The sequence below is a fragment of the Meleagris gallopavo genome, chromosome 1 (genome assembly GCF_905368555.1).
Source record: "Meleagris gallopavo chromosome 1, MGAL_WU_HG_1.1, whole genome shotgun sequence".
NCBI lineage: Eukaryota > Metazoa > Chordata > Aves > Galliformes > Phasianidae > Meleagris > Meleagris gallopavo.
Window position 1 is genome coordinate 63,330,359 of NC_139404.1, and position 26,829 is coordinate 63,357,187.

The 26,829-nt window shown below is 38.5% G+C and overlaps 1 protein-coding gene across 6 annotated transcripts in view; it reads left to right on the forward strand.

Annotated features, from left to right (window-relative positions):
- Window positions 1–26,829, forward strand: part of PIK3C2G (phosphatidylinositol-4-phosphate 3-kinase catalytic subunit type 2 gamma) — a 290,952-nt gene that overhangs the window by 79,709 nt on the left and 184,414 nt on the right. For 2 of the 6 annotated variants that reach the window (XM_085231006.1, XM_085230996.1), the window contains exons 1-7: window positions 578–711; window positions 828–895; window positions 2,435–2,605; window positions 5,383–6,137; window positions 12,436–12,518; window positions 16,024–16,181; window positions 22,825–22,936. In XM_085231006.1, coding sequence (XP_085087132.1) covers window positions 5,481–6,137; window positions 12,436–12,518; window positions 16,024–16,181; window positions 22,825–22,936 — 1,010 coding nt within the window. In that variant the 5' untranslated portion in view covers window positions 578–711; window positions 828–895; window positions 2,435–2,605; window positions 5,383–5,480. Of the gene's footprint in view, window positions 1–577; window positions 712–776; window positions 896–2,434; window positions 2,606–5,382; window positions 6,138–12,435; window positions 12,519–16,023; window positions 16,182–22,824; window positions 22,937–26,829 lie in introns of those variants that run through there. The other 4 variants (XM_085230990.1, XM_085230979.1, XM_085230963.1 and 1 more) reach the window with 3 other exon arrangements.

Here is a 26,829-nt window from a genome sequence, read left to right on the forward strand (position 1 = left end):
ACGTATAACATACAGTACCCACTGTGCAAATCTTGAAAGTGAGAAAGAAATAAGGGCAGGGTGCAGCGAAACAGATCTTAAACACATCTTTTTGTTACTAGAATTCTTTTTTCCTCTGCTGCTTAAACAAAATAAAATCTAGGCATTGTTTACTTTGTTGTTATTGTTATCGTTGTCACTAACATGTGGAAAAACTCTATACAGTTTTGCTGATCTGTTGTCATCACTTTGATTGCAGCAGGAAAACTGATCTAAGAGAAGTAGCATCTCATCATCTGCAGGCAGGGTCTCAAGAACCATGAATCTTCCTCATATAGGGCAGGTTTCTGACAGGGGTAATATTTATTAGCGACAATGATAGACGTGATGACATCCCCTGCAGCCAGACATAAAACTTAATTGTTACTGTGCTTGACACGATGATCTCTATTCCTTGCTCCACAGTTCTGGGAAAATGACAGTAGGTGGCACTGGAGAATAGTAACAGGGGCGGTTGGATCTGTGAGGAAATGGAAGTGTCCTCAGTGGCTGGGTGTTTAGCCAGGCGTCTGGTCCCAGACTGCTGAAACACTTTGCTGCATTCTCTTTACAAGCCTGCTAAATGCAAAGCCTCAAGGTTTCAAATGCAAGGGTGCGGTTTGGGAAAGCTCCAAACTCAGGATGAAGCAAGACTTAAAGCAACGACCTGCTGACGATGCTGTACATCTTGGGGTGTGTAAGAGCAACTACTTCACCAGCTCTTTACTTGCAGCTTTTTATCAGAAGAAAGTCATACACGTAAGCTCATATATGGCTAAATAAAACACACGTTTTGTCTTTAATTTTAGTGAGGTGTAGGTTCCTGCCAGTTGGTGGAGCAGCAAGAGTGTCTAACAGAACAGAAGGCAACATCCCAGTGAGTTTCCACTTTTCTTTGTCTATGTAGATTTTCCCACATGCCAGCAAAAGGGGAGGAGATGATTCTCCATAGTTCTAGGAGGAAATTAGAGTAGAAAGTGACTCAGCAGTTTCCCATCTATTGCTTTGTTGGGAAACAGAAAGTAAATAATTGTGAAAAAGTTCAGGGTTTCCCAAGAAAAATCTTCATAACTCTCTCATGGAAATCATCGTAGGGCCAGGACATGTCCCAGCTCAGTTCATGTTACACATACAGCTTTCTGTGTTGGCTTGGGAACACAGGCTCTTCCCATGCATATTTCCTCTGCTTTCTGTATCCTCCTCCTTTTAGGACATTCAGTCTCTGTGAGATGAAGCAATATCCCTCAGTCACGCTGCCATATATTAAGAAATGGCAGCCTCTAAAATTGGCGTGATCCTCTCTCAGGATCACTTCACAGAAATCGTTGGTAATGCCTACAGTGCAGTATAAATGCCACCAAATGGCCTGTAGGCAAGGTAGCATTTTTAAAGGGTTGGAGTATATATGAGAAGGAAAACATCACCTTTCACCAACTGAAATAACTTTTGTCCTTGACAAACTGCTTTTAAATCACTGTGACGCCACTGACAGCTTTCACGGTACTTTGATATACAGTTTTCCCAGTAATGCTTTATCAAATTATTATTCATTCAGTTTATCAGATATAAGATATCTCTACTTAATTATTAACTTTAAATGCTTTGTCCTGTTCTGTTCAGTCTTAATGTACAGCCTTTAATAACTGGAAAAGTTTTGTTTATACTGACCGTCTCACCTTCTTTAAGGATATTTCTCAGCTTTTAATAACCTTGAAGTAGACTAGGATTGGATTTTTTGGGTGATTTCTGAGTAGCCACCTTGGTGGGTTAATTTATTCCTTTTTAAGTGATGGTACAAAGTTTGGAAGCAGATGGGCCCAGAGGGATTTCCTTCCATGTTGTGTCTGGAACTGCCTCTGCTGCCCCCTTTTATGGGAGAGACCTGGCAAACCTGAGGTCTAGGAATAAGTTAGCAACTGGTGTTGTATTTCAGTTCTTCAGTTCTTCAGTTGTATTCCAGTTCTTAAGGCCCTTTTCAAAGGTGCTAAGGCTTTATCGATTCTTGAAAAATTATCCCAGTGTAAGGAAGGTTCTTCCCTCTTAAGAGTGCCCCAACTCTGCAGACTGAGGAGCCAAAGGCAGAGGACCTCTCTGCCAAGCAAACCTTCCATTTCTCCTGTGAGCAAAGAGCTCCTTTCAGAGTTCCCACCACCAGTGGCAGAAAGAAGCTGCATAAAGATGGCGTGGAGTAAAAGTTCTAAATCCTGGTGTAATTGCAGCCTTTCCCATGGAGAAGTTGTCTCTTTATTTTAAGCATGTTTGATACATGCTCTGTAAGTGTGAGATCATCTACCACCGTGTTTAAAGAAGGGGTAGAGGGGAAAAAAAAAAAGTATGGTTCTTAAGTAATGAGAGAAACAACAGATAAGGTGTTTGTTATTTTTTATTGTTGCTACTGTTTGAAATTTCCCTGAAGGAAACCATGGGAAGGAATCATTACCTCAGTAAACCGGTTAAACGGGAAGGGAAGCGTCTGACAAATAAGTTACACCCCCTTGGTGCTGAAAGCACATAGGTCATCTGAAAATGTCTGTGAACAGGAAGAAATAGGAGGCTGTATATTCTTCTAACAAACTGTGTGTTTCAGGTAAGAGGTTGCAACATATATTCTTACTGCTTAGCAACTGAACCAGTATTGCACTTCTGGGTTCCGGGGAAGAAAAAAAAAAAGAAAAAAAAAAAAAAAGAGAGAGAAAATGGAGCCTACAGTGCACAAAGCTTTTATACTGGAATGCATGTGCATGCAGAAATAAGGGAAGTATTCCGGTATGGTAAGATGGCCGACAGTGTTGAGAGCATTGTGTCATGCTGTTGGCTCCCTTGGTTTGTAGTGAATATTTTACATAATTTGTTGGGATTTGTCTTTAAAGCCCCAGATCCCAGAAGTATGCAATTATGTGAAAATACGAATTGTCATTTCAAAGAAAAGGAAGTATTCATATTGCACAGAAAAATTGTGAAACTCTCCAAAATGTAATTTCAGAAACCATAAAGGAAAGAAAATGAGCCCTGAAACTTAACCTTTTTTAAAAAAACAAACAAACAAAAAGCTTGCATTATACATTTTCATTTTGTTAGTGATTTCTGAAAACTCAGTGTTGTCAGTGCACTTCACATAATTCAGATGCAGTAATAGTGGCAGGCAAAAAGCCAAATCCTTCCCTGAAAGTGGGTGTTGCTTTGAAAAGGATCAGGAGTTGGTCTAAATACAGAGCCCAGCCATAAAAACTGAGCAGGTGAGACTTAAAACACTGAGATTTACAGCATGACATGATGAGTTTCCAGTCTAAATTGTTCACTTTAATCATGTGCCAGTGTAAAAGAGATGTGGTGCTATACACTGCTGCATGCATCTGCTCCCTTTGCCATGCATTGTGCAGAGTCTCATTTCTCATGTGGACCCCTCAGCCCAGTGAGAACAGCATGGGAACAAATCATACAAATCGTTCTCCTTCCAGCCTTTGACATTGTATCTATCTGGCCTGCTTTTAAAGTCAGGTAGCAATACTTTCAAGAGTAAAGTCAGGAGAAGCAATACTTCCCCTGCAGTATGGAGAGTGCAGGAGATAAGCAGTTGCATACGGATGGATGGAGGTGAGATATGTGTCTTTTTATCTGCCTGAGAAACATGGGATGCTATGCACAAAAGCTGTAGTGATATAAGAAGCAGGGTTAGCTATTCGCTATTAACGTATCATTGTAAATGGAATTGGTTTGAAAAGTAAAGAAAATATTTTAGAAACTGTTAAAAGGGAGTAAAGAGCACTGCATTTTTTGTGCCTTTATTACAGTCTTCCCAGTAGCCAAACTTAATTAAGAAGGTAGAGCATTCTCCAGTCTTTTATTTTTCCTATGTATTCCATTTTTTATAATAGTAATAATTAAAAAAAAAAAATAGAATAAAAGAAGTTATTTCTGTTGATTTAATGGATGTATCTTTTTCTTTCTTATGTTTCTTTTATTCATCTACGAGTGTACTTCAGGATATACTATGGGAGAAATTTGCAGGGACTGAGCTGGTAATTGAAGTTCATGGTGGTATTCAAAGTGATATGCATCATTTTAGTTCCCTGGCAACATCATAAATATCTTTTTTTCTTTTTTTACTTCAACACAGTTAAGGCCTACCAATATACACAGCACATGGAATTACTAAGTTGATATGTGGAAATGTCTTTTCATCCTATTTAACTTTACATTTTTCTTCTCATTCCTGACTCTGGGTGATAGAAGTCTCTGTCACCTAGAGTTTGACTTCAAATAAAATAAAAATAAACAAAACAGTGATGAATACCTTCTGTTGTAGTATAAGTTTTCATTGCAAGGCAGTATTATCGAAGCTAATATAGTATACATCTTGGGGACATATTGGAAAAACAATTTGTGGTGTTAAGCTTTAACAATATTGAGTGAGTGTACTTTTCATCTCAGTAGTGTTGTTTTTTTTTCTGCTAGGTAATATATATTTTTATTGAATTATTAAATCAGATGTTTCCATTTATTCTCTGTGATAAAATACCCAGCAAAACTACATACTTGGTGGTATTACTATTTCATGCTGTGTGTGTTTCTTCTTCTATACTAATAAATGCAACAGACCAAGTTGTTAAGAGCAAGTGGAATAGATCAGATTTGAGCTGTTAGGTATTTTTGAGTTTCGTTACAAAATTGGATTAGGAAATTTGCTGATAAGTTTGAATGATGGTGAACTACTGCAGAAGCTTATGTCCTGTCCTATTAATTTAATAACAGAGATATAATCTCGGGCTTTTCAGATGTTGGTTTTTTTTGGAAAACAAACAAACAAAAGGCTGAAATTTATTTATAATTATTCTTATTTATATATGTCACATACAAGCTTTTTTTGGTGTAGTGCTTATAATAGAAATTGGAGGTCCAAGTCTTCCATATTTTGTCCTTGTTCTTTCACTGGCTTAACCTCTGTAGGATAAAAAATGATATCATATCAAGAAATTTTAGAGATGAAAAAAAAAAAAAAAAAAAAAGAGTATATGAATGGAACTGTCGTTAATATAAAGCTTTCCTACTCTCTTCTTTTGCATTTCTGCCTTATGTGTGCTATACAAGTGTAAAATAATGGGAATTATGTGGACATTTTCTTTAGTTTTTGTCAAAATTAGTATTTTAGATTAGTCATTTTAGACATTCTTTTGATATTATTCGTGAATCCAGGAAATAAATAAAAATAATTTTAAGGCCACCTGGAAATAAAGATCAGTCAAAAGGCATTCAAATCTTTACATCTCATGGAGAAAGCTCTAAACTAAGGAGACCAAAATATGGCTTTCACTATACCAGATTTTTTGTTTGTTTGTTTAACTCTTATTCTGTGCTTTCTTGCAGTGGGGTTATATAGCTCCAATTCTGAACACCACTCTTTTGACTTTGAAACTATGTAAGACTTCCTTGAAGATTAACAAGACTGAAGAGAAAAATCAGAAATGGCATACTTTGGAAAGGTGCCTTTGTCAGGTGGTGAATTTCTTGAAGGACATGCTGGACATCAAGCATCTTACCCGGCATACCATTCTGGTTCTTACGGAAAGGTCTATCTAGGCTTTGATCAAATAGTTGATGAAGTCAACAATGAATTTTTCTTTTATGGTTCATCACATTTACATCATCATGAAGAACATTTTTTCACATCAGATAACTTTAGTCTGAATGTGCCAGAACAACAACTTTGCAGTCATCCTTCAGTTGCTTGTGGTGAACTTCACTCTGAAAATTTTGTACCTCACTGGCAACAAGGCACAATGTCACCAAATATAGGTTTCAAGTCGTCCTTACTGTCTGATGATGGAAACTTCTCTCTGATGGATTCCTACCCATACAATCAAGAGAGAGAAATCTACAGAAGGAATAGTATAACTGCAGTCACCAATGTGTTTAATTCAAATGTGGAGAGAGGCTACACATATTGGAATTTTCAGATTGCTTTTGATAATGTAGATGCTCAATGTTCTGTTTTCTTGGACAACTATCCACTTGGAGAAAGAAGAGATGAAAGTGGAAATGGGGAAGCCTGTTTAACCAATACTTCCAGACAATTCAGCATAGGACCTACCTGGCCAAACAGCTCTGGACATGACAGAGAGGTATTTATATTTTCTGATATTAAGCGTTTTGTAGCAGAAATTCTAAGTCACGGAAACAGTGACTGAGCCTCTGCTGGGAAGGCAGGGCCAACCCAGGGGAGCTCAGATGCATGCAGTGCACCTGAGTGACAGGAAGGGATGGAGCCAGGATCTACCCCTTCCCAGTCCTCATTTAAGGGTTGGAAGTGGAGGCAAGGGTATCTTACTGGAGGTCCCTGTATTCCTGAGGCCTTCTGAAGGTAAGCAGCTTCTTTCCTATTTCTATGCACACTGTTGCATTTGAGCAAACCCTCACTTGCTGTAGTCTAGGACCTTGTTGCTTAGCTATCACTGATGTGCTTTCCATCACGTTACATGTTTAAAATTCTTGATGCTTATTGCCCATGTCCTTACACTTTATGTATGCAGTCAAACTGATGCAACATGGATTAGAAGCACTTTATTTTAAGACCTGATGAAAAAGAAAATATTTATGCTTTGGGGGAAGGAAAAGCTTTTAGTTCTGTAGAGAATTTTTGTCAGTTGGCCAAAGACAAATATGAGATTTCTTATTTGCTTCTTATTTGCTCTTTACTACTTCCTAAAACAGAGACGTATGGAAGCACCAGGTGTATTTTCCAATAATTGTGTAACTTCTGATTTCTCGGCAGTCAGAATTTCCCACAGTGTTTTTATATGTTTACAGAAGGCATGCCCTCAAACAATCAGTACATGATTAGTTAACAGCGTGAAAACATTCAAGCATCCTCTTCCTTTGATTCTAATATCAGAAGAGAACCCAGCAGACCATAAAAAATAACTTCTGAAGGGAAGATGCCTACTCTGTCTAGCTAATCAGAATTTTATAAAGACATAATCTTTGTCCCACCTGCTTCATGTTTTACCTGATTTATAATTAGTGTCAACATATTTCTTCAACCTACTAATTGAATACATATATATATCATTTTAAAGTAATAATGCAAGTTTTACACCTAGTATAAAATGAAATATTTCTATTGGCTCTAATGAAAATTTGCTATTTTAAATCAAAGAGAACCTAGATTATGGTCTAGAACTCATGAGTGGTTCAGAATATAACCAGTAATATGGTTTTGTGCCATTATAATTATTTGGCTTATAAAACTGCAACAGAGGGATAAGTAAGAAATGTGGAATAAGGAGTGTTTGAAATAGATAACAAATTGGTTTGACTGGATATGTAACCTGAGATTCAAAACAACGCTGCATTATGATGAATGTGTTTTTCTGTCAAGCCAGATTGTTTGTGTTTCACTTGACTGATATATCCTTACTCTGAGAGATGAAATATACCATGTCCTGACTTCACCATGTGCTGCATATACTTATGTGTGTGTATATAATTCTCTTCTAAAAATAAATACACCTACTGTGGCTGTGAAAGCTCGTCCCTGTAACATTCAGCCTTTAGCTGTCTTTCTGAAGCAAATATATGTTGGTTTTTTTTTCCTTCTTCTATCAGGTGTTCATACCTCTGTTTATGGCTTTGCTATTTTTAATAATGATGTCTTCTAGGATTCCCATGGCTCTCTCTGATGTCGTATCCCTTCATTTTTGTTTTTTCAAAATTCTGTCATAGAGAAGGAAAAAGAAAATGATAAATCTTCCCTTTCCCCTAGTTCTTGTTAGCATTCTGAATCATTACAGGAAACCTGAAATAGCCTACAGGATACTCCAGCACCAGGAATATTAAAAGACAGTTTAGCTACACCTTCTGCTTTTATCTCTGAGTAATCACAGTATCATAAAGCAAAGGGAAAGAGACATTTGATTGACTTGTTTCTCTGTCTGTGAATAGAGAGAACTATAGAAGTAAAGAGGAGGAGTGTATTTGGAGGGAAATTAATCTGAGGACGGGAACTCTTAAAATTAATCCAAGACATTACATTTAGGAAGCTCAGTGATTAATACAAGAAGTGGAGATTAACAAGTGGAGAGACAAAAGGCTGTTGTTCATTCTTTTTGGAATTTTTTGTTTGTTTTTAACTTACAATAGGAAAACTAAAGCATACTGATATCTTGATGAAAAGAACAACAAGACTTCTAAGGAGTTAACTAGAAAACAATGGGATTCAAACAAGCAGAAGGAGATTAAATTGTTGTATGCAATGAAGACGTGCTAGAGGAAGCAGGAATATAAGAAGAGGTACAAATGCTTCTGATGGAGGAAGAGAGAATTATAGAGGAGGGAAGAGGAGAAGAGTGAGTCAAGGGCAAATACAACTGAAAGTGTGGGAGGATTTGATTTAAGTCAGGGAAGTGTTTGAGCAGTTTAGCTAGAAGAAAAAGAAATGGGAGAAAGGAAAGAATTTGTAGCAGAAAAATCAGTGTGGTAAAAGTAATTCCTTTAGGGAGAAGCAACTATATCAGGACAGAAAACGAAACAAGTCAAGGAAATGGCAACTGAGTCTTGAGATAGCAAGAGAAGGAAAATAAGTGAAAGAAAACTTGGGACAAAAAAAAAAAAAAAAAAAATCTGGGAAGAGGTAAATCATTGCTACCAAGCTGGAATCTTTTGAGAGGATTACAAGGGCAGAAGAATAGCACTGATGCTGAATAAGACTATCAGAATGGCTAGCAAAGTGGAACACCACAGCAGAAGAAAGAATGAGCACAGTTGAAATTTGTGAAGTCCAGGACATATGAATGATGCATTTGAGCAGGAGGAGTTGAGAATTATGGCTACAGATAGAATGAAATGGGAAAGGATGCTGAAACATGCAGCTTAGTACTGAGATAGGTCATAAGTGCACAAGCTGAAATATTCACATTACTGAAATTATACTGTCATTTCGATCCTGAGCTCTTGGATGCAATTGTACGGCCCTAGGCTTTGTTTAATGCATGCTATTTGAAATAAGTCCTTCGTAATAAAACAAACATTAATTTTCTGTGGTCTTGTCACCACCAAGTCAGATACTCAAAAACACTGTAGAAACGATCTTTGTAACATCTGTGACAAGTAATTTTATTTTATCCGCATTAGAAAGAATGCTACAATACAACCTATAAAGTATCCAGTAGACTTCTGCACTTCATTTAAGATGTTTAGGATCAAATTTTTTCAGAATAACTAGCAATGCTCACTTCCCACAAATCCAGACATTATTTCAGCTTATGGACTTCAGAAATGAGGAATACGCAAATATTATTTGTTTTTGAGAAAGGACAGTTCAGGTGAGTCAACCAACATCATATGAAAAGTCTGTGGATGGGTGGAAGATTCCTGGGATGCACTGTTACTTTATCCCTGTCATTGTCAGTTCTTCTTATATCCAGTTCTGTCTTGTTCACTGCACTCTTTCAGATCTTTGCAATGGGTGATAATCAGAGACCCATAAAAAAAAAGTGTGATCATGTAACTAAAATGTTATTGTTATATGCAATGGCAAGAAGTTAAAGTTTCTGGACACCTGAAAACAGAGACAACAGGGTTAAGAGAAGAACAGGGAGTCCGTTCACTATCACTCAATTACCATCAGAGGCAAAAGCATTCCATGTTGAGAGTAATGTAATTTACTGCATACTAGTAACAGACTAAAGCAACGAGAACTAAAAGCAAACTAAAGCCACTTTCCTCCTCCCAAGCAACGCAGGGGTATGGGGAATGGGGGCTACAGTCAGCCCACAACGCTTCATCTCTGCCGCTTCTTTGTGGCTGCTCTGCCTCTGTTCCATGTGGTCTGACACGGGGCAGTGCTGGGCTCTGCTCACAGAGGCCAGCCCCGCAGCCTCCTGCTACCGAAACCTTGTCTCATAAGCCCAATACAGAACTATAGATCTACTGTATAGCTGTCTGCCCCAGAACAGGTTTGAGTCAGTTAGCAATGTTACAGTAATTCCCTCTCTGCAGACTACTGCTAGTCTACATAGAATTTCAGGCAGAAAAACTGCCAGCAAACGCTCAGAGATCCTGCTCTCACTTCAATCTCCTGCAAGAGAGGGTCAGGATCCCTTCTTTGTCAAGCTCCTTTTTGCCACCTTTTAGTAGTTAATCACATCCTTCAAGCCATGAACTTGGGGATCCACATCCTCATGGCTGGTCAGCCTTTCCTGGATACGGCGCTCGCCTTGGTTATATTCCAAGATCATAGAATCATAGAATTGTTTGGATAGAAAGGGACCCTTAAGATCATCTACTTCCAACCCCCTGGTATAGGCAAGGACACCTTCCTCTAGACCAGGTTGCTCAAAACCCCATCCAGCCTGACCTTCAATGCTTCCAGGGAGGGGGTATTCACAGCCTCACTGAGCAACAAGTTCCAAATGTTCCTCCTTTCTCAGTTCCCAGCTACTGTTTTGCTTTTTATACATTTAGCTCCATTCAATGTCCTGTCCATATCATCTTTTCTCACCTGTGGCCCAGTTTTCTTAATTTTCCATTTATTAGCTCTCTTCTTTCATGCATTTTTTTCCCTGGGTTCTATAATGACAGAATTTCAAGAAAAGAAGGAAGTTTTGTGCTTCTGGAAGAAGAGCGTTTCCAGACTTCTCTCCCATGGGAGTCTCCTTCAGTGCTCCTGTTGTGGTAGTCACAGCTTGTCCTTTCTTTTCAACTTCAGGCTGGCGTGGTCCTTACGTCTGCAGAGCTCTTGTCCATTGCTGCTCACCTGCAAGATTTTAGTTTGCTTGAGTTTTGATAACTGTCTAATGTTGGGAGCCCATTCCGGTTACCAAGTCATCTGAATATTGAGCCTTTACCAAAAATTTTTAATAATGTCCATTGAGGTAGAAAACTAATCACAGACAGGAAAAAGTGAAGCAGCAGAGTTGTGGTTTGCAGTGAATTGATGGAACTCCTGCAGCCATTCAGCACCTTTCTTAATACCAGAGCATGATGGCCTTCTGCTTTGTATTGCTAAGTTTAATTTCAATCTGTAATTTCAATCTCCATCTCATCCATTGCTTTTTCCTACAGATATTCCTTTTTATTTTTTCCCCTGCTATTAATGATGCCCTCTTATTATCTTTAAATTTCATTAACATTCTTCTAATGCTTGTGCTATTGTGGTTAATGAAAATATTAGATACAGTGAGTCTCAAGACTGGTAGGATTTATTAAGAGTTTGTATAACTTCCAAACCACTGCCACTGTGGTTTCCTCACTGATCAGCTTCTATCAGATCTCTCATATTTCCTTTTATAATAATCCTATCTTTTGAACTGCATTTAAAATTTCCCAGCCAGCAAGTCTTCAGGAACATTGCACATCTTTTTTCCAGAAGAAGAAGGAGAAAAAAAAAAAAAAAAAAAAGATTGTATAGCTTTAATAATTTTATTTCATTTTATGTCATTTACTAATAAGTTATTCTTAAAATGAGCACTGGAATAGGCTCCCCAGGGAGGTGGTTGAGTCACCATCCCTGGATGTGTTTAAAAACCACTTGGATGTGGTGCTCAGGGACATGATTTAGCGGAGGATTGTTAGAGTTAGGGTAAATTTGGTTATGTTGTGGTTGGTCTTGATGATTTTCAAGATCATTTCCAACCTGAGCAATTCTATGATTCTATGAGAAAATAATTTTTTTAACAAGTATTTTCACTTTGGTTGCTTTTTCTTGTGAAAGGATTTAAAATTTGGTGTCTTTGCTCAGTGTTGAGTCCATATGTCTGTATGTACAATTGTAAAATGGGCTTGTGGGTGTAATAGTATTATACCATTCCTGGAGGTAGCATTTTAACTGATGGGTGCTATACCAAATAGGGGTGTGAGTGCTTTGATCCAAAATAGCAGCTTAGACAAACTTCGGAGAAAGTACCTGGTGATTTTTCATGTTCATATTGGATACACTGGATTCCTGTTATCTTTCTTGGGGAGCTACCAGAAAGGGTTATGGATTTTGAAGCAATCTTTAAAGGGCAGAAAGAAGAGAAAATAAGAATTAAAATTCACTTCAGTATAAACTTTCTTTTCCCCTTTTTTTTTTCTTTTTTCTTTTTTTTTTTTTTTCATGTATTTGTCTGTGCTCTGACAGGTAGGTGATTTTTTGAAGCCTTGGAAATATTTATTTTCTGCAAGAAGGAAAAAAAAATCATTAAACCCTGGGCAGTGTATGACTTGTGACTTTTCATTTTATCTCTGAGAGCATTAAGACTGCATTCAAAATGTTGTTATTTGTGCTTTCTTGGAGCTCTGCTGAGTCAGGGTAGGAATGATAAGATAACAACCTTTGTTCACATGGAACCAAATGCTAGTCTTATGTTCCCTCTGTTTATGTCTAAATATTGTCTAAATTACTGAGATCTGTTTCATTTCTTTTCATTTCTGTGTTTTTAGGTTACAGGTTGGTCTATCCAGCTGGTTAAGGCAAATCAAGGGAGTAACGAAAATGCAGTTTCTTTTTGCAGTACAGTGGAGAAGTAAGTAATAAAAAAACATTACTCAGTTAGAATGACATTTCATTTATTTATATTAATTGTGTGGGTTATCCCTGCACTCCTGAAGAGTGCCATAATTTCTATATCTGGTTAAATGCAGAAATACACCTAATTTTGGTTTAAATATTAAAATAATAAGAAAAAAATGTTAATTCCAAACATATTTTCTTGCTTATCTGACATGTTTGTCCCTGATAAGTAATTTAACTCTCTGGTGTCTATAGTGTGTGAAATAAGTCTTATTTTCTTCCATTTACTTGGACAATATTAATGCCTGTGCAGCTCAAAGCAGGTCAAAACAGGAAGAAGTACTGGAGGAACCAACTGACTGACAACAGAATATCTTGAGGAAATGCTGAATTTAGCAAGCCACAAAAATACTTTTAATTATTGTTTACAGTTACAAGTTAATAGTTTGTCTTAACGGGATAGAGCACTTTTTTTTTTCCTTAATCTTTATTAGAATAAGAAATTGTTTTAAAACAGCAGCACTAAGAAATGCAAGTTTTTTAGACCATCTGTGCAGTTTCATTCTCCTTTGTAGATATTCACTAATAATAATATCAAGTTGTTAGCACAAATGCATGTTTGGAGTCCTTTTTCCCCAGAAAATTAGCTGGAAAATGTAATGCCTTTTTAAAAATCAGTTTTTAATGAATTGATTGTGTTTAAGGGCAATCAGCCTGTTTCTCTTAAAAGAAAGAAAAATTGTATCTGATGATGCTCTCAAATAAGTGGCGAATGTATTTTAGGTTCATAGAGTGGGTGATTGGCTTCAAAATGTATTCAATCACATAGAATCATTGAATGATTTGGGTTGGAAGGGTCCTTTAAGATCATCTAGTTCCAACTCCCCTGCTATATGGGAGCTGACATGTATCTCAGGTTATGTTTCTTTTCCGCAGTTCCTCAGTCTGACCCCTGTTCTTGACTGTGTCCACCTGACAGCCTTTCCTCTCAAGCGTTAGATTTTATGTCCAAACATTCTACATTTAACTTTGCACTCTGATTATAGAAGTTTTCTATTTTTTTCCTCAATAAATGTGTTTATTTCTAAGGTTAAAAAGATGAATAGGATTAAGTCATTCCTGTTCTGTAGTACCTTGTTTAATGTGCACTACTAGCAAGTACTCTTTTAATAGCAAGATAGGAATAGTCTTTGCTTTCTTCTATCACACGAGAAAGCGTTCTCAGGAGAAAATGTCACAGCAAAGACCAAAAATATCCATCAGTTCACAAATAACTAATATTTTCTGTCTTAGCAAATGAGCATACTTCCATTCCCCAAAGAATCTCAATAGCTGTCAGTTCTATAAATCAGAAGCAAAATATGTGATTCAGACTCTGTCGTGTGAACTTTCAGTTCCAGCACGTTGCTCAAATAGAAACTCATCATGTTTTCCTCTAGGTAATACTTGTACAGACAGCAGTCTATAATCGAAACATTTCATTGTACATATACGAACTTTAAAAGAGTTTTCCAAATCCATTTATCAGGTTTCTTTTACAATTGTGGCCATAGCCATAGTAAACGTTCATCCACAAACGCTTTCAGAATACATCTTTAAGTCTGTTTGATTTCAGAAGATGTCAGGCTGACAAGCCAAGTGCTCAGTGGTGTCAAATACTGAGTTTCTTCAGCTCCTTCTGTCTTCAAAGATATGCTCTGAACTACAGAGAAATACCCGTGTTTTGCAGTAGCAAATCCCTGTAAATATTACTTGTTTCTGTAAATGTCGATTTCCTACAGCACAGAAAATGGGTTGGGATTTCACACAATACTTCTATAGCACTTCAGTTATGCTTTGGAAGACCAAGTATTTTGGAATTCTGGGATGAACATGTTTTGCCCCCCAGTTCAGGCCCAAAGGAAGCTCTTAATCAATTAAAGACAATACATAGCCATAAACGCTTTCTGGAACTGAATGTGTTTTTATCTAAAAGGCATAAAATGCAAATTTCCGATCCCATATTATCTTAAAAAATAGACCAACTGCAGGTAAGAAAAGAGGTGAGGTTCACTTTGTTTTGAAATGCCTGCTAGCAAGTTGAGAGGGTGATGCATGCACTGCAGGGCTACACAACCCATTAGTTTAATGCTGGAGAATAAATAGTGAAGTTTTCTCTCTTATTCAGTCCTTGGATCTCTTAGAGAAACAGGTAACAAGAGGGAATTCAGTGCTGGGGGAAAGCTTTATGTGTACATTTCTCAGAAAAGAAATAGACTGACATCACATACACAGGTCACCAAAGCAGCTTCTGTAATATAATGACTTTTTACTACGAGTATAAATCTATCTTACATACTGAAAGTATTGTCAAGCCTCATTTCTTCTTACCCCACTGAAACATCATGGCCTCTGGCTTCTCATTATAAGAAATAGGCTGCTACACTGGATTATTAATTTTGGAAGCCTAGGTTTTGTCTTCTTCCTTTTTATTTTTATTTTTTTTTTTGTTTTCCTTATTCTATAGAAATACATGGCATAAAAGAAGAGTTCATACTGTTGAGAATTGCGCAGCAGCTCTAAGGCAAGGGGGCATAATAATGAAGAACTTTCTATGAGAGAATCATAGCTCAAAATATGCTGTAATGAGAGAGTGTATAAAGTGCTGCCAGCTCAGTCACTACAAAATGCTGCTTGAGCTAACAAACAAAAAAGAACACGAGATGCTTAGTACAGGATGTTTGAGTTTAGCTACTAAAATATTCAGGCCAATTAGTGAAATGTAAAGCTTCAGCGGGTACAATGTGTACCCTTACCTAAGGCTGCAAAGTGTATTTGCTTAAAAAGCAAGTTTAATCACAGCTGACAACAGTAATACCTGTGACTAGTGTTCATTAGGAAGTGGCACCTCTGGAGAAATTAATTTCTGCAAGTCTTTGGTAATTGAAAGGAGGAGGGGCAATTTATTTTATAGGTAATGGTATATAAGATCAGAAGGACTCAGAGACTCTACCAGTTACTGCGCTTTAAAGACATTTACATAAATACCCAGGGTTTTAGTAATGAGGATTTCAGATTGGATCCTAGAGCAGAGGGAAAAGAGAGACTTCTTAAGATTTTGCATAGAAAGCACGTTCCTGTATTCATTCTGACCAGCTGTCCTATTCACAGCTGTCTGTGCACGTGTTCTTGGTTAGCTTTATATTAAAACTCTGATATTAAAGCACATATTTGAGCACCCTCATTTCTACTGTGCTAAAATTCACATCACCATACACTGAAGTTTGTGCTTGAACTCCTTATGGATTCACTGAGGTTAGGCTCAGCAGTGGTCTTGTGAAGTTCTGTGAAGATTTTTACGGAAGGTTTTCATATTAAGTAAAGGGATATATAGTTATCTCACTAATGTATAAAAACATTTTCCTCTCTACAGAAAATTTAATTCCTGTCACTTTTCTAATACTGTTATTGTTGGAATCTTGTAGAATTTTTGTTTTTCTTTTTTGTTTTAAAACACAATTTCATCATGTTCTTTTCAGAATAAGAAACACCTATCCTGCTAGTGATTTGAAGACAAACACTGGGAAGATCTGGAGTGTTGCAACAAAGTTCCCAGACCATATTCTTGATAAAATAAGATTCAGAATCAGCATCTGGACAGATTCTTCACCATCTCCTCTGCTTCTTACGCAACGTGGTAAATGACATGAAGTGTCCATATGTTTCTGTCCCATTGAGATGATAACAAAATAAATTTGTTATCTGGAAAGATACTTAGAGAGTAAGCCTTACGTGAGTTCTGAGCATATTCATTCAATGAATTTACCATGAAATTAAAAGCTCATAGTGTATGAAACTTTGCTAGTATGTAGATTCCTATTTCTTTAATCATAATCAGGACCAATTCTGGCAGTATAACATGGGGCCAACATTCAAGCGTTGGTTCATAAGCAATTTAAGCTCATTTAAAATGTAAAGGTAGTCCTCATTCAGTCATGGAACTTTTCACATCATTAACTCTACTGCTAAACTGAAGACTTAAGAGTCTTTGATTGTCAAGACACCTCTGCACCCATGTTCATAAAATGACACTGGAGAAATCCCAGCTGGATGTAAGAAAAAGGACCATAATTGCAAATTGGAACAGTTTGCCCATAGAGGTCATGGAGTTTGCATCCTTGGAGTTTTTTTAAGATCTGACAGGAGAAAACACAGAGCAAGATGGACTGAATTCAGTATTCACCCTCCTTCAGGCAGGAGACTAAATTAGATGGACTTCCTGAGGTTCCTCTCTACCTGATTACTAGTGTTTACAGGAAGCTGCCACTGCCACAGTGCTTTCTGTACTGATGGTGAATGGGAGAAGCTTTGTTTCCGTCTCTAGTAATTTTTACATCTTAATCCACATATGGATAAAAGAAAGAAATGAAGAATAAATCCCGTCCATGCTGCTTCATTAAGTGATAGTGTTTTGTGTATGCAAAGATTATTTGACCATAAAAGGCTGAATATTAGTTTGACAGGTTGAAAGCTGAAAATCCAAAGCTCTATAGAATGTCAGTCAGCATGTATTAAAACACATATTTTTTTTATAAATACTTTAGCAAAGGCTTCCACATTTACTTATACAAGCTTGGTTACTTGTGTTTGGAGCATCTCCACAGTTAATGGAAAGTTGTCAACGGTTTACGGGCTGGTTCGGCCCGGTTCCGTGACTAGAAGGGCGGAGGGATCCGCGGATCCGCGCCCCCGGGAAAAAAAAAGAAAATAAGGGACCCCGAAATAATTGAAAACAGTGGCAACAATCTGAGGTAAAACAAAGTAATTTACTAAATATGGTATCAACAGAATTTTATAAGGAGAGAGAATGTGAAATTGATAGTGGATCAGCCTTACCACAACGCTGAGATGAGAAGCGCAGGCGAGAAGCGCAGGCAGAGAAGCGCAAGCGAAGCAGCGCAGGCAGAGAAGCGCAAGCGAAGCAGCGCAGGCAAAGAAGAGAGCATCAGGTGACCTTGCCGGGAGTTATATCTCCTCGCTGACCGCAAAGCCCCCTGGGGAAACGTAGCTGCTCTTCTCCTCTGGACAGGCACCCGGAACTTGAGCATCAGCAGTCAAACCCCCAGTGCATTGCATGATGTTATGATGTGGAACACCGATAATGAAAAATCATGAAACCATGACATTCCACCCCTTATTCCACATCACTACATCATGCTTAATATATACAAACAAAATATAAACACACGCACTAGGAATTACTGACTGCACTCCCTCAACATCAAGTTCCCTTGCGGTACACATTGAACATCCCCGTTTTCCTGCATCACCCACCAAGTGGACCCAGGTCCCTGGGCAAAAACAGTTCCACGAAGAGGTTTGTCCTTCTCAGAGGCTGGAATAACCCAAACTGCCTTTCCCAACATATTCTTTACATGTACAACAGGGACTTTATCTCCCTCTACGGTATGTAGGGAGCTGGACTGGGTTGGACCACCACGATTGATAGATCCTCTGGTATTGACTAACCAGGTGGCTTCTGCCAAATGCTTCTCCCAGTGCTTAAATGTACCGCCTCCCATTGCTTTCAGCATAGTTTTTAACAACCCATTGTATCGTTCAATCTTACCTGAGGCCGGTGCATGGTAGGGAATATGGTAAATCCACTCAATACCATGACCTTTAGCCCAGGTACCTACAAGAGAATTTTTAAAATGAGTCCCATTATCTGACTCAATTCTTTCTGGGGTACCATGTCGCCACAGGACTTGTGTCTCAAGACCTAGTATGGTATTTCGGGCGGTAGCGTGGGGTACTGCATAGGTTTCAAGCCACCCAGTTGTTGCCTCCACCATGGTGAGCACATAACGCTTACCATTACGAGATCGTGGCAAGGTGATATAATCAACCTGCCATGCCTCCCCATATTTGTACTTTTGCCATCGCCCTTCCTCCCAGAGAGGTTTCATTCTCTTGGCTTGTTTAATTGTGGCACACGTGTCACAGTCGTGAATGATTTGCACAATAGCATCCATAGTTAAATCCACCCCTCGGTCTCTAGCCCACTTATATGTCGCATCTCTCCCTTGATGGCCTGAGGTCTCATGGGCCCATCGGGCTAGAAATAATTCACCCTTGTTCTGCCAGTCCAGATCTGTTTGGGCCACCTCAATTCTGGCAGCTCTGTCTACCTGATGGTTATTTTGCTGCTCTTCAGTAGCCCTATTCTTGGGCACATGGGCATCTACGTGACGCACCTTTATAACCATATTCTTTATTCGGGCAGCAATATCTTTCCACAGGTCAGCAGCCCAAATAGGTTTACCCTTTCTTTGCCAGTTGTTTTGCTCCCACTGCTGTAACCACCCCCATAGAGCATTTGCCACCATCCACGAGTCAGTGTAAACATAAAGCATTGGCCACCTCTCCCGTTCAGCAACATCCAAGGCCAGTTGGACAGCCTTTACCTCTGCAAATTGGCTCGATTCTCCTTTTCCTTCAGTGGCCTCTGCAACTTGTCGTGTGGGGCTCCACACAGCGGCTTTCCATCTGCGGTGTTTCCCCACAATACAACACGATCCATCTGTGAATAGGGCGTATGTCTTCTCATTTTCGGGTAGTTCATTATATGGTGGGGCCTCTTTAGCACGTGATATCTCTTCTGCTGGCGGTGTTCCAAACTTTTTGCCTTCAGGCCAGTCCATGATCACCTCTAGGATTCCTGGACGGTTGAGATTCCCCATCCGCGCTCGCTGCGTAATCAGCGCAATCCACTTACTCCAAGTGGCATCAGTAGCATGATGGGTGGAGGGACCCTTTCCCTTGAACATCCAGTTCAGCACTGGCAGTCGAGGTGCCAGAAGGAGCTGTGTTTCTGTACCGATTACTTCGGAAGCAGCCCGAACCCCCTCATACGCGGCTAAGATCTCCTTCTCAGTTGGAGTGTAGCACTCTTCAGACCCTCTGTACGCCCGACTCCAGAATCCCAGGGGTCGGCCTCGGGTCTCTCCTGAGGCTCTTTGCCACAAACTCCAAGTGGGACCTTTCTCTCCAGCAGCAGTGTAGAGGATGTTCTTCGCATCCTGTTCCATCCGTACTGGCCCCAGGGCCACGGCACGGGCTATCTCTTGTTTAATCTGCTCAAAAGCCTGCTGCTGCTCAGGACCCCACATAAAATCATTCTTCTTCCGTGTCACCTGATAAAGGGGGCTTACAATGAGGCTGTAGTTTGGAACATGCATTCTCCAAAAACCCACTACACCCAGGAACGATTGTGTCTCTTTCTTATTAGTGGGTGGAGACATGGCACTGATTTTGTTGATCACATCTGTTGGGATGTGACGACGGCCATCTTGCCACTTTATACCTAGGAACTGAATTTCCTGGGCAGGCCCCATTGTCCCAACATCGAAGTAACCAAGTGGCAATAGGCTCATTTGGGTGACGTGAAAAGTCTTTTCTCAGACTTCGAATTTCATTCATTTTCAGAGATCGATCAACAATGGTAACGATATCTTGCTCACCTCTTACTCTTTCGGGACTTCTTGTTGCCCTCATTGGCGCCGGTGACCGTGGTCTTACTGAGGGCCCCTCCCCTGGACTTAGGGGTGCTTCTTGTGGATCTTGGAGCCACTCCTCTGGACCTCTCTCCTCTTCTTTCTTCTCTTCTAACTGAGTCGAGATTCGTTTCATTTTCCGTCCTCTTACAGGGGCAAGTGACATCAATTGGCTATATATACCTATTGCTCCATAGAGCAAAGTGGTGAACTTAATTAAGGCCCAGTATGTTTTTAGCATTAAGAAAGAAGAGACAGTGGCATGCAGCCCCTTAAAAGGCAGTTTCAGTAGAGAAAGCATTTTTTTCTCTTTTTTTTTTCTTTTACAGAAACAAGATAGCAAGGCTCAAAGTTTACAAATATCCTAGAGTATTGGCCGTCCGCCTGGACTTTTCAAGGTCACGCTTTCAGACAGTACTGGTGAAACAGATAAACTTTCCCAATGAAGCTGTCTGAGAGCGGAGAGAGAGATTTGTTCAAAAAGCTAAAAAGCAACTGTTGCCCGCATTCTCCACCAAGAATGTCAACGGTTTACGGGCTGGTTCGGCCCGGTTCCGTGACTAGAAGGGCGGAGGGATCCGCGGATCCGCGCCCCCGGGAAAAAAAAAGAAAATAAGGGACCCCGAAATAATTGAAAACAGTGGCAACAATCTGAGGTAAAACAAAGTAATTTACTAAATATGGTATCAACAGAATTTTATAAGGAGAGAGAATGTGAAATTGATAGTGGATCAGCCTTACCACAACGCTGAGATGAGAAGCGCAGGCGAGAAGCGCAGGCAGAGAAGCGCAAGCGAAGCAGCGCAGGCAGAGAAGCGCAAGCGAAGCAGCGCAGGCAAAGAAGAGAGCATCAGGTGACCTTGCCGGGAGTTATATCTCCTCGCTGACCGCAAAGCCCCCTGGGGAAACGTAGCTGCTCTTCTCCTCTGGACAGGCACCCGGAACTTGAGCATCAGCAGTCAAACCCCCAGTGCATTGCATGATGTTATGATGTGGAACACCGATAATGAAAAATCATGAAACCATGACAAAAGTCTGGCAAATTTTTGAATCATCTTCAATCAAAATTTTGTGAATACCATGATATGTAAGGCTAAAGGTCTTGAGCCATTTGGAACAGAATGGTTGGAGTACAGTGTTTTCTCCCATCTAATATAAGAGTGGAAAGAATTGTTCAGTCCTAGAAGAACTGGCAAAGAAAGGAAAGAAAAATAGATCTCAGAGTACAAATGAATGATGGTTGCAAGTTTCAGTTCTTTTTTCCAGAGTGATTTGAGCAATATGCATCTTATGATCTTAATTCAAGATTCTGTACCTTTCTCCTTTCTCTGGTGTGGGTAAATTCAACAAAAAAGCTTTGCAGTTTACATATCAAAGTACCTATGAGGAACTGATGAAGATAGCAAGTTGTCAAAGAGCTGGTTACTTAATACCAATAAAACTGATAGACATTGTGTAATCCAACTGTATTCTAGGGAAGAAAACTGTCCCTGTGGATAAAAGGAAAACTTCCGTAGGGGAACTTCTGAATCTGTGATGCTTTTGTTTAAAAATTACCTATGGTAATTAACTCTTTTATTTCAGTTTTTTTTTCTTTTTTTTTTTTTTTCTTAATTTTTTTAATTGCAACTACCTGCTCTAAAAATGTTTGCAATTCTCTGATGATTTTTTAGTATCACGTTCCCTTAAACTTCCCTGCAGAAACAATTCTGCATTTCTTGTTTTGTTTTAAAATAATCCTGTCAAAATTCTGGGCCAGTTTTGCCAGTGTGTCTTGGCTACTTTGTTGATTCAGAAAACCATTAAACTCAATGGAAAGTGATTGATTAGACAGTTTGCAATTGATTACTGAATCTGGAGCAGTGTAAAAAAATCAACACAGAAGTGTGAATTGCACATTCAATTTTTGTGGAATTTATTTAACTGTGAGTACTTTTCATTTCTTACATGGAAGAGTTCACTTGAAGCTTATATTAAAAGCTCCTGAAGCCACTTATTTTGAAGAGATAAGGAAATACCACGAATGAAAAAGAGAGGAAAACCTGCTTTGGCTTTTCTAAGTTTCTACTACAGACAGTGAGATTGCCTTGGAATTGTGGAACAAGTTCAGACTTTATCTTCTGTTGTGAAACCACCTCGATACAAAAATTTTTCATTGAAAAGTCAGAAGTGGTTTCTGCTAAAGAGAGGTATCTCCACTTTGAAGCATCAGTGCTGGTGGAGTATGCACTCCATGCCTATAAAGAGCAAACCTATTGGCATACTTGAAATTTGACTACACATTATTGTTTGCAGTTTTTGATCAATAGTTCTTGTTTTTCTTAGTTTGCTTCTTGATTATGAATAATAAAATGCAGATATAATGATAAGAAAATTCTGGAGCCTCCCTGTGACAAAATCTCAACTTTTGCATCAGGTCATGTTCATACATAGGAAATGTATTGAGATATTCATTAGGAAAATGGCTCAGTATTTACAGATTTAAAAGATTAACTATTCACCACTTCTTTTTTTTTTTTTTTGGGGGGGGGGGGGGGCACTCGGCACTTCATTCCAGCTACCTAGAAATCAGTTAGTTTCCTGTAAATGGACATAGATTTTGTTACATGTGGAGTATTTAAAGCAAAATAAATAAAATCAGATGTGGCTTGTTCTAATTTCTCTTGATGAAACTAGTATCTAGCAATAGTAATGAATTAGAAAGAAATTCTCATTTACTTAAGAATGCAGCCTGAAATTCTCTAGCAGGATACTATAAATTTTTCTTGCTATCTTTATTTAAAGCTGGATGTATAACTCATGACTTAATTGTGGAGATCCTCCGTTGCACAAATCAATACCCAGTCCATGAAGAATGTCTTCTAAGTGTTTGCGGCTCTGATGAATTCTTACAAAAGTAAGTATCTAATTAAGAGGTTGTATTGATTATTTATTGCATAATATGAACTATGCATGGAATACACTCTGCTTATGTGCTTTGTAAACACAGGTGTAGGGAAAGTTAAGAGTATTATGTTCTAAAAATGTATAGTTGCTTAAACACCTGGATGACATTGTACTTATGTTCTACAGAGATGATTGTGTGGTTCAGTGCAAGGATTTAAATCCTGGCTTCTTTACAGAAGCTTTGTCAAGCCTTGAACATTTTGTATCACTCCTTTGTCCTTTTGGCTTTTCTCATCTATTATACAAGGGTGCTTCTTATTTCTGGTGTCTCAGAGATGCATGAGGAGGCATGCATATCTTCAAGGGGGAAAATCATCAAAAACATGATAAACAGTATTAAGCACATCTGCTTAGCAGGACATTTCTCTCTATAACCACTGGGGCAAACAAAGACAGCACTAATGCAAACTGAAGAATACGTACAAATAGATGTTTCTGTTTGTGGACTACAAGTTAGGAAGTAAGTGCTTTGATTCATAATTATTCAAGTAAACTTTTGTGGTGGCTAGAAACACTACCGGACTCAGCTAGTTGTTTCTTGCTCTCTGACAGCTTAAATACAAAACACAAAAGTGAGCAGATTTTGTGTATTAAGTAACTAAAGCGCAGGCTTTTGCTGTCAGCTGTGCTACAGGGATAGTGACTTTTAGCAGAAGGGGAGAAGCTGGCAATTCTGTGCGGTAACATGTTAAGCTGGTACTGCAAGAATCACAGCTCATCTGCTGGAGACATGAAGTGCTAGATAAAATAATATATTTTTGTAATATAAAGGGAATATTTTAGAAGCTATCTTGTTCTCAGTATAAAGATTACTTACACTAGCCCAGAGCAAGCCAGCTTGAATAATAAAAATAATGTAGTTGTCAGAGGAATTAAATGACACACAGTGCAACACAGCCAGTTTGTATACTTGTGCACTTACACAGGTAAGCAGGTCAAGTGTTCAGATGTTTCCAGTCAGTTATAGTTTGCTACTGAAGATGGAGACATTAACATTCCTGAGCCCACTTTTTACTTGCTCAAATCTCTGCAAAGCAGGAGCTGAATAGCAGAGCACCTCCTGAAAAGCTGTAACACGATAACTGCTGAGCAGGGAATAGGGCCATAGGTAGATCTCCTCATTACATGAGAGGGCCTGGGCTGCTGGGGTTTTGGTATGTTGTTTTTTCGTTTTGCTTTGTTGGTTTTTTTTTTCTATGTCTCTTCTCATTTCATATTAATTTCCAAAGAAAATGGAAACAATGAGCCTTTGTGTTGAGAGTGAGCTCAGTGTTTCAGTATAGTGTACAGCATGTTCTAAATAGTTTTATTTTCACTGTTGAGCAGAACTCATCAATAGTGGACTGTTTAAATTCCTGCACTTGCAGAATCTATGCATGTCTCGTTAGCAGTGAAACAAGGTCAATAATGTTCTCATCTTTTTTCCCTTTGCTCCTTCACTGTCTTGCAGACAGGACAGGGCTGCGCTTCTGGCCTCAGTGGCTTGTAATTTTACTCTGCACTATATCCTCAGTCTTCTTTCTTCTGCCTCCCCATCAGAGTCCTGAATCTGAAATTTGAAACCCTAAACCAAAATCATCCCTCGGGTAGCTTAACAGCCTGTGGAGATGCCTCAGGGTTAATTTTTTTCCTATGCCTAGGCTATCTGTTAGAGCAAATTGCTTTCCATACTATGTTGCTAACAGAGCAATTTGGTGTACTTGTGCAGAGTTCTTCCATAGCAAAGTATATGGAAATCATTAAGGATGAATTCCAATAGAAATTCCCAAAATTATGAGATAGTGTAGAGAATTAATACTTTGCTGCTCCTGCTTTATTGTAATCTTGGGGAAAAAAAAAAAAAAAAAGTGAAGTCAAAATGGTGACATGATGAATTGTTTTTAGACCACAGTGATTTAGTGAGCCAGATGACATTGTATAATCTGTCAGAAGCTTTTATTTGCTGTTATATTGGACTGTATTAATGAGCACCCCATCATGCCTCCTGCAGAAGCACCTGAAAGACTTGATTACTTCCAGAATCCATTTAGCTTTCAGTAGGATGGGGAACAAATACTCATGTGCTGGTGACAATTACACTTTACACTGCAAAATGTTATGATTCATTATTCCTTTACTGTGGAGACAGCCTTGAGTACACATCCAGTCTGATTCACAAGGGATTTCAAATACTCAAATATTTAAAAAGTCAGAAACTCGTATATAGATTGCAGTCAAGACCATAACTAAGAGAGCAGTATGCGAAACTCTGATTTGGAATCTCATTGGTTTCTGCTTTATTTATTTATTTATTTATTTATTTATTTATTTACTGATCAGTAATCCTAGGCTTGCCTCAAACCACAGGCTTTCTTTCTCTTCCTACACTTCTTTTTCCTGCAAGGTTTTCTTGCAGAATCTGTAGAGTGCTATCAGGAACCATCGCCACCTTCTCCCTTCCCCTTTTGTCACCGTAAGGTGAATGTTAATAGCTTCCCCAGCTGATTTCACACACTTATTTTTTTCACATGTTCACTGTAAATGCATCTGGATGCAGAACTCTGCCCTTGAAAGAAAAGAGAAGTAAAAATCTTTCTCATCAATTTTTACCACTATTTGCATCCATAGCTTAGTTCTGCCTTCTGTCTCTGTGTTTCCTAGCTGAGGCTGTTGTCTCCACTCCTTTACACTTGTCCTTTTCTTGGTCTTCATTTCTTAGAGGGCCATTTGCTATTTCTGAAAATCTTCTCTTTGTCATTCCTTGTCCCAGAACTTGTACATCTACTTTTAAATTTTGCTTTTAGTTTCCCATATCTCTTTAATTTTAGAATGTATGCCCCTCAAAATGATTTTGCGATGCCCTTTATGAAAGATGTTAAATAAAAGTAACTTATATTGTGATTAAGCAGCTAGTGTGAAATAACTCAATGCCAACAGCAAGTAAAAAAAAAAAGACCATCTGAAAGCAGATCTTCCATCTTCCATTTAGACTATTTTTGCCTTTGGAGCTCCAGACCAGAAGCTCAGGGCATCCTGAGGTGCCTAATAGAACAATGCATGTGCCTGTACATAAGAATTTTGGACTTTTGTTTATTGATCTGGCTGTTGTTAGTAAAGAGATAGCTGCAATGCAGACCCAGCAATGGCTGTTATCCAGGAATAGTTATAATCTTTATTTCTAAACATCTTTTTACTTTATTTTTGAAGGTATCAGATTTTTTAATACATCTTTTTTTCCTATGTATTTTTAGTGCCATCTACTTTCTACCATGCTGTAGCATTCAATTACCTTATTGCTTTGCAGTTCAGCCAACATAGTGAGCAGGAGTTTGGAACAGAAACAACTAATGCTTATCATTTATAATCTTATGCTTGCCTGTGACCTTACTGATGACTTTTTTTTTTTTTTTTTTTTTTTTTGCCTTGCTAATTATATTCTCTGAGAACTGAGACCTAAATAAGAATTGGTTTCCACACAAAGTTAAGTTTAAGCTATTAATTATAGGCTGGCCATAGTTATAATCAGGCAGATTGGGATCATTACAAGCAAGCACCTTTTGGATGAATATGTTCTTTATAAAAAATAAATATCATTTTCTCTTGCTGTGGATTGTGTCTTATTCAGAGCTGTTGCTCAGCTAAGCATTAAAAAAAAGAAAATCATCTCATGCTGGTGGAACTGCATTTGGATTAGGAGCTTGTAGCACGTGAGAGAACATTGATGAGGAGAGGCGAGATCATCTAGTGATGAGAGAATTAAAAGGGCGAGGGATTTTCCCTTTTTCTGCTTTAGATATATTGTGGGACCATGAGCAAGTCACTTTGATTTGTTCATTTCCTTGTCTCTTAAAAAGAAAGACTCTT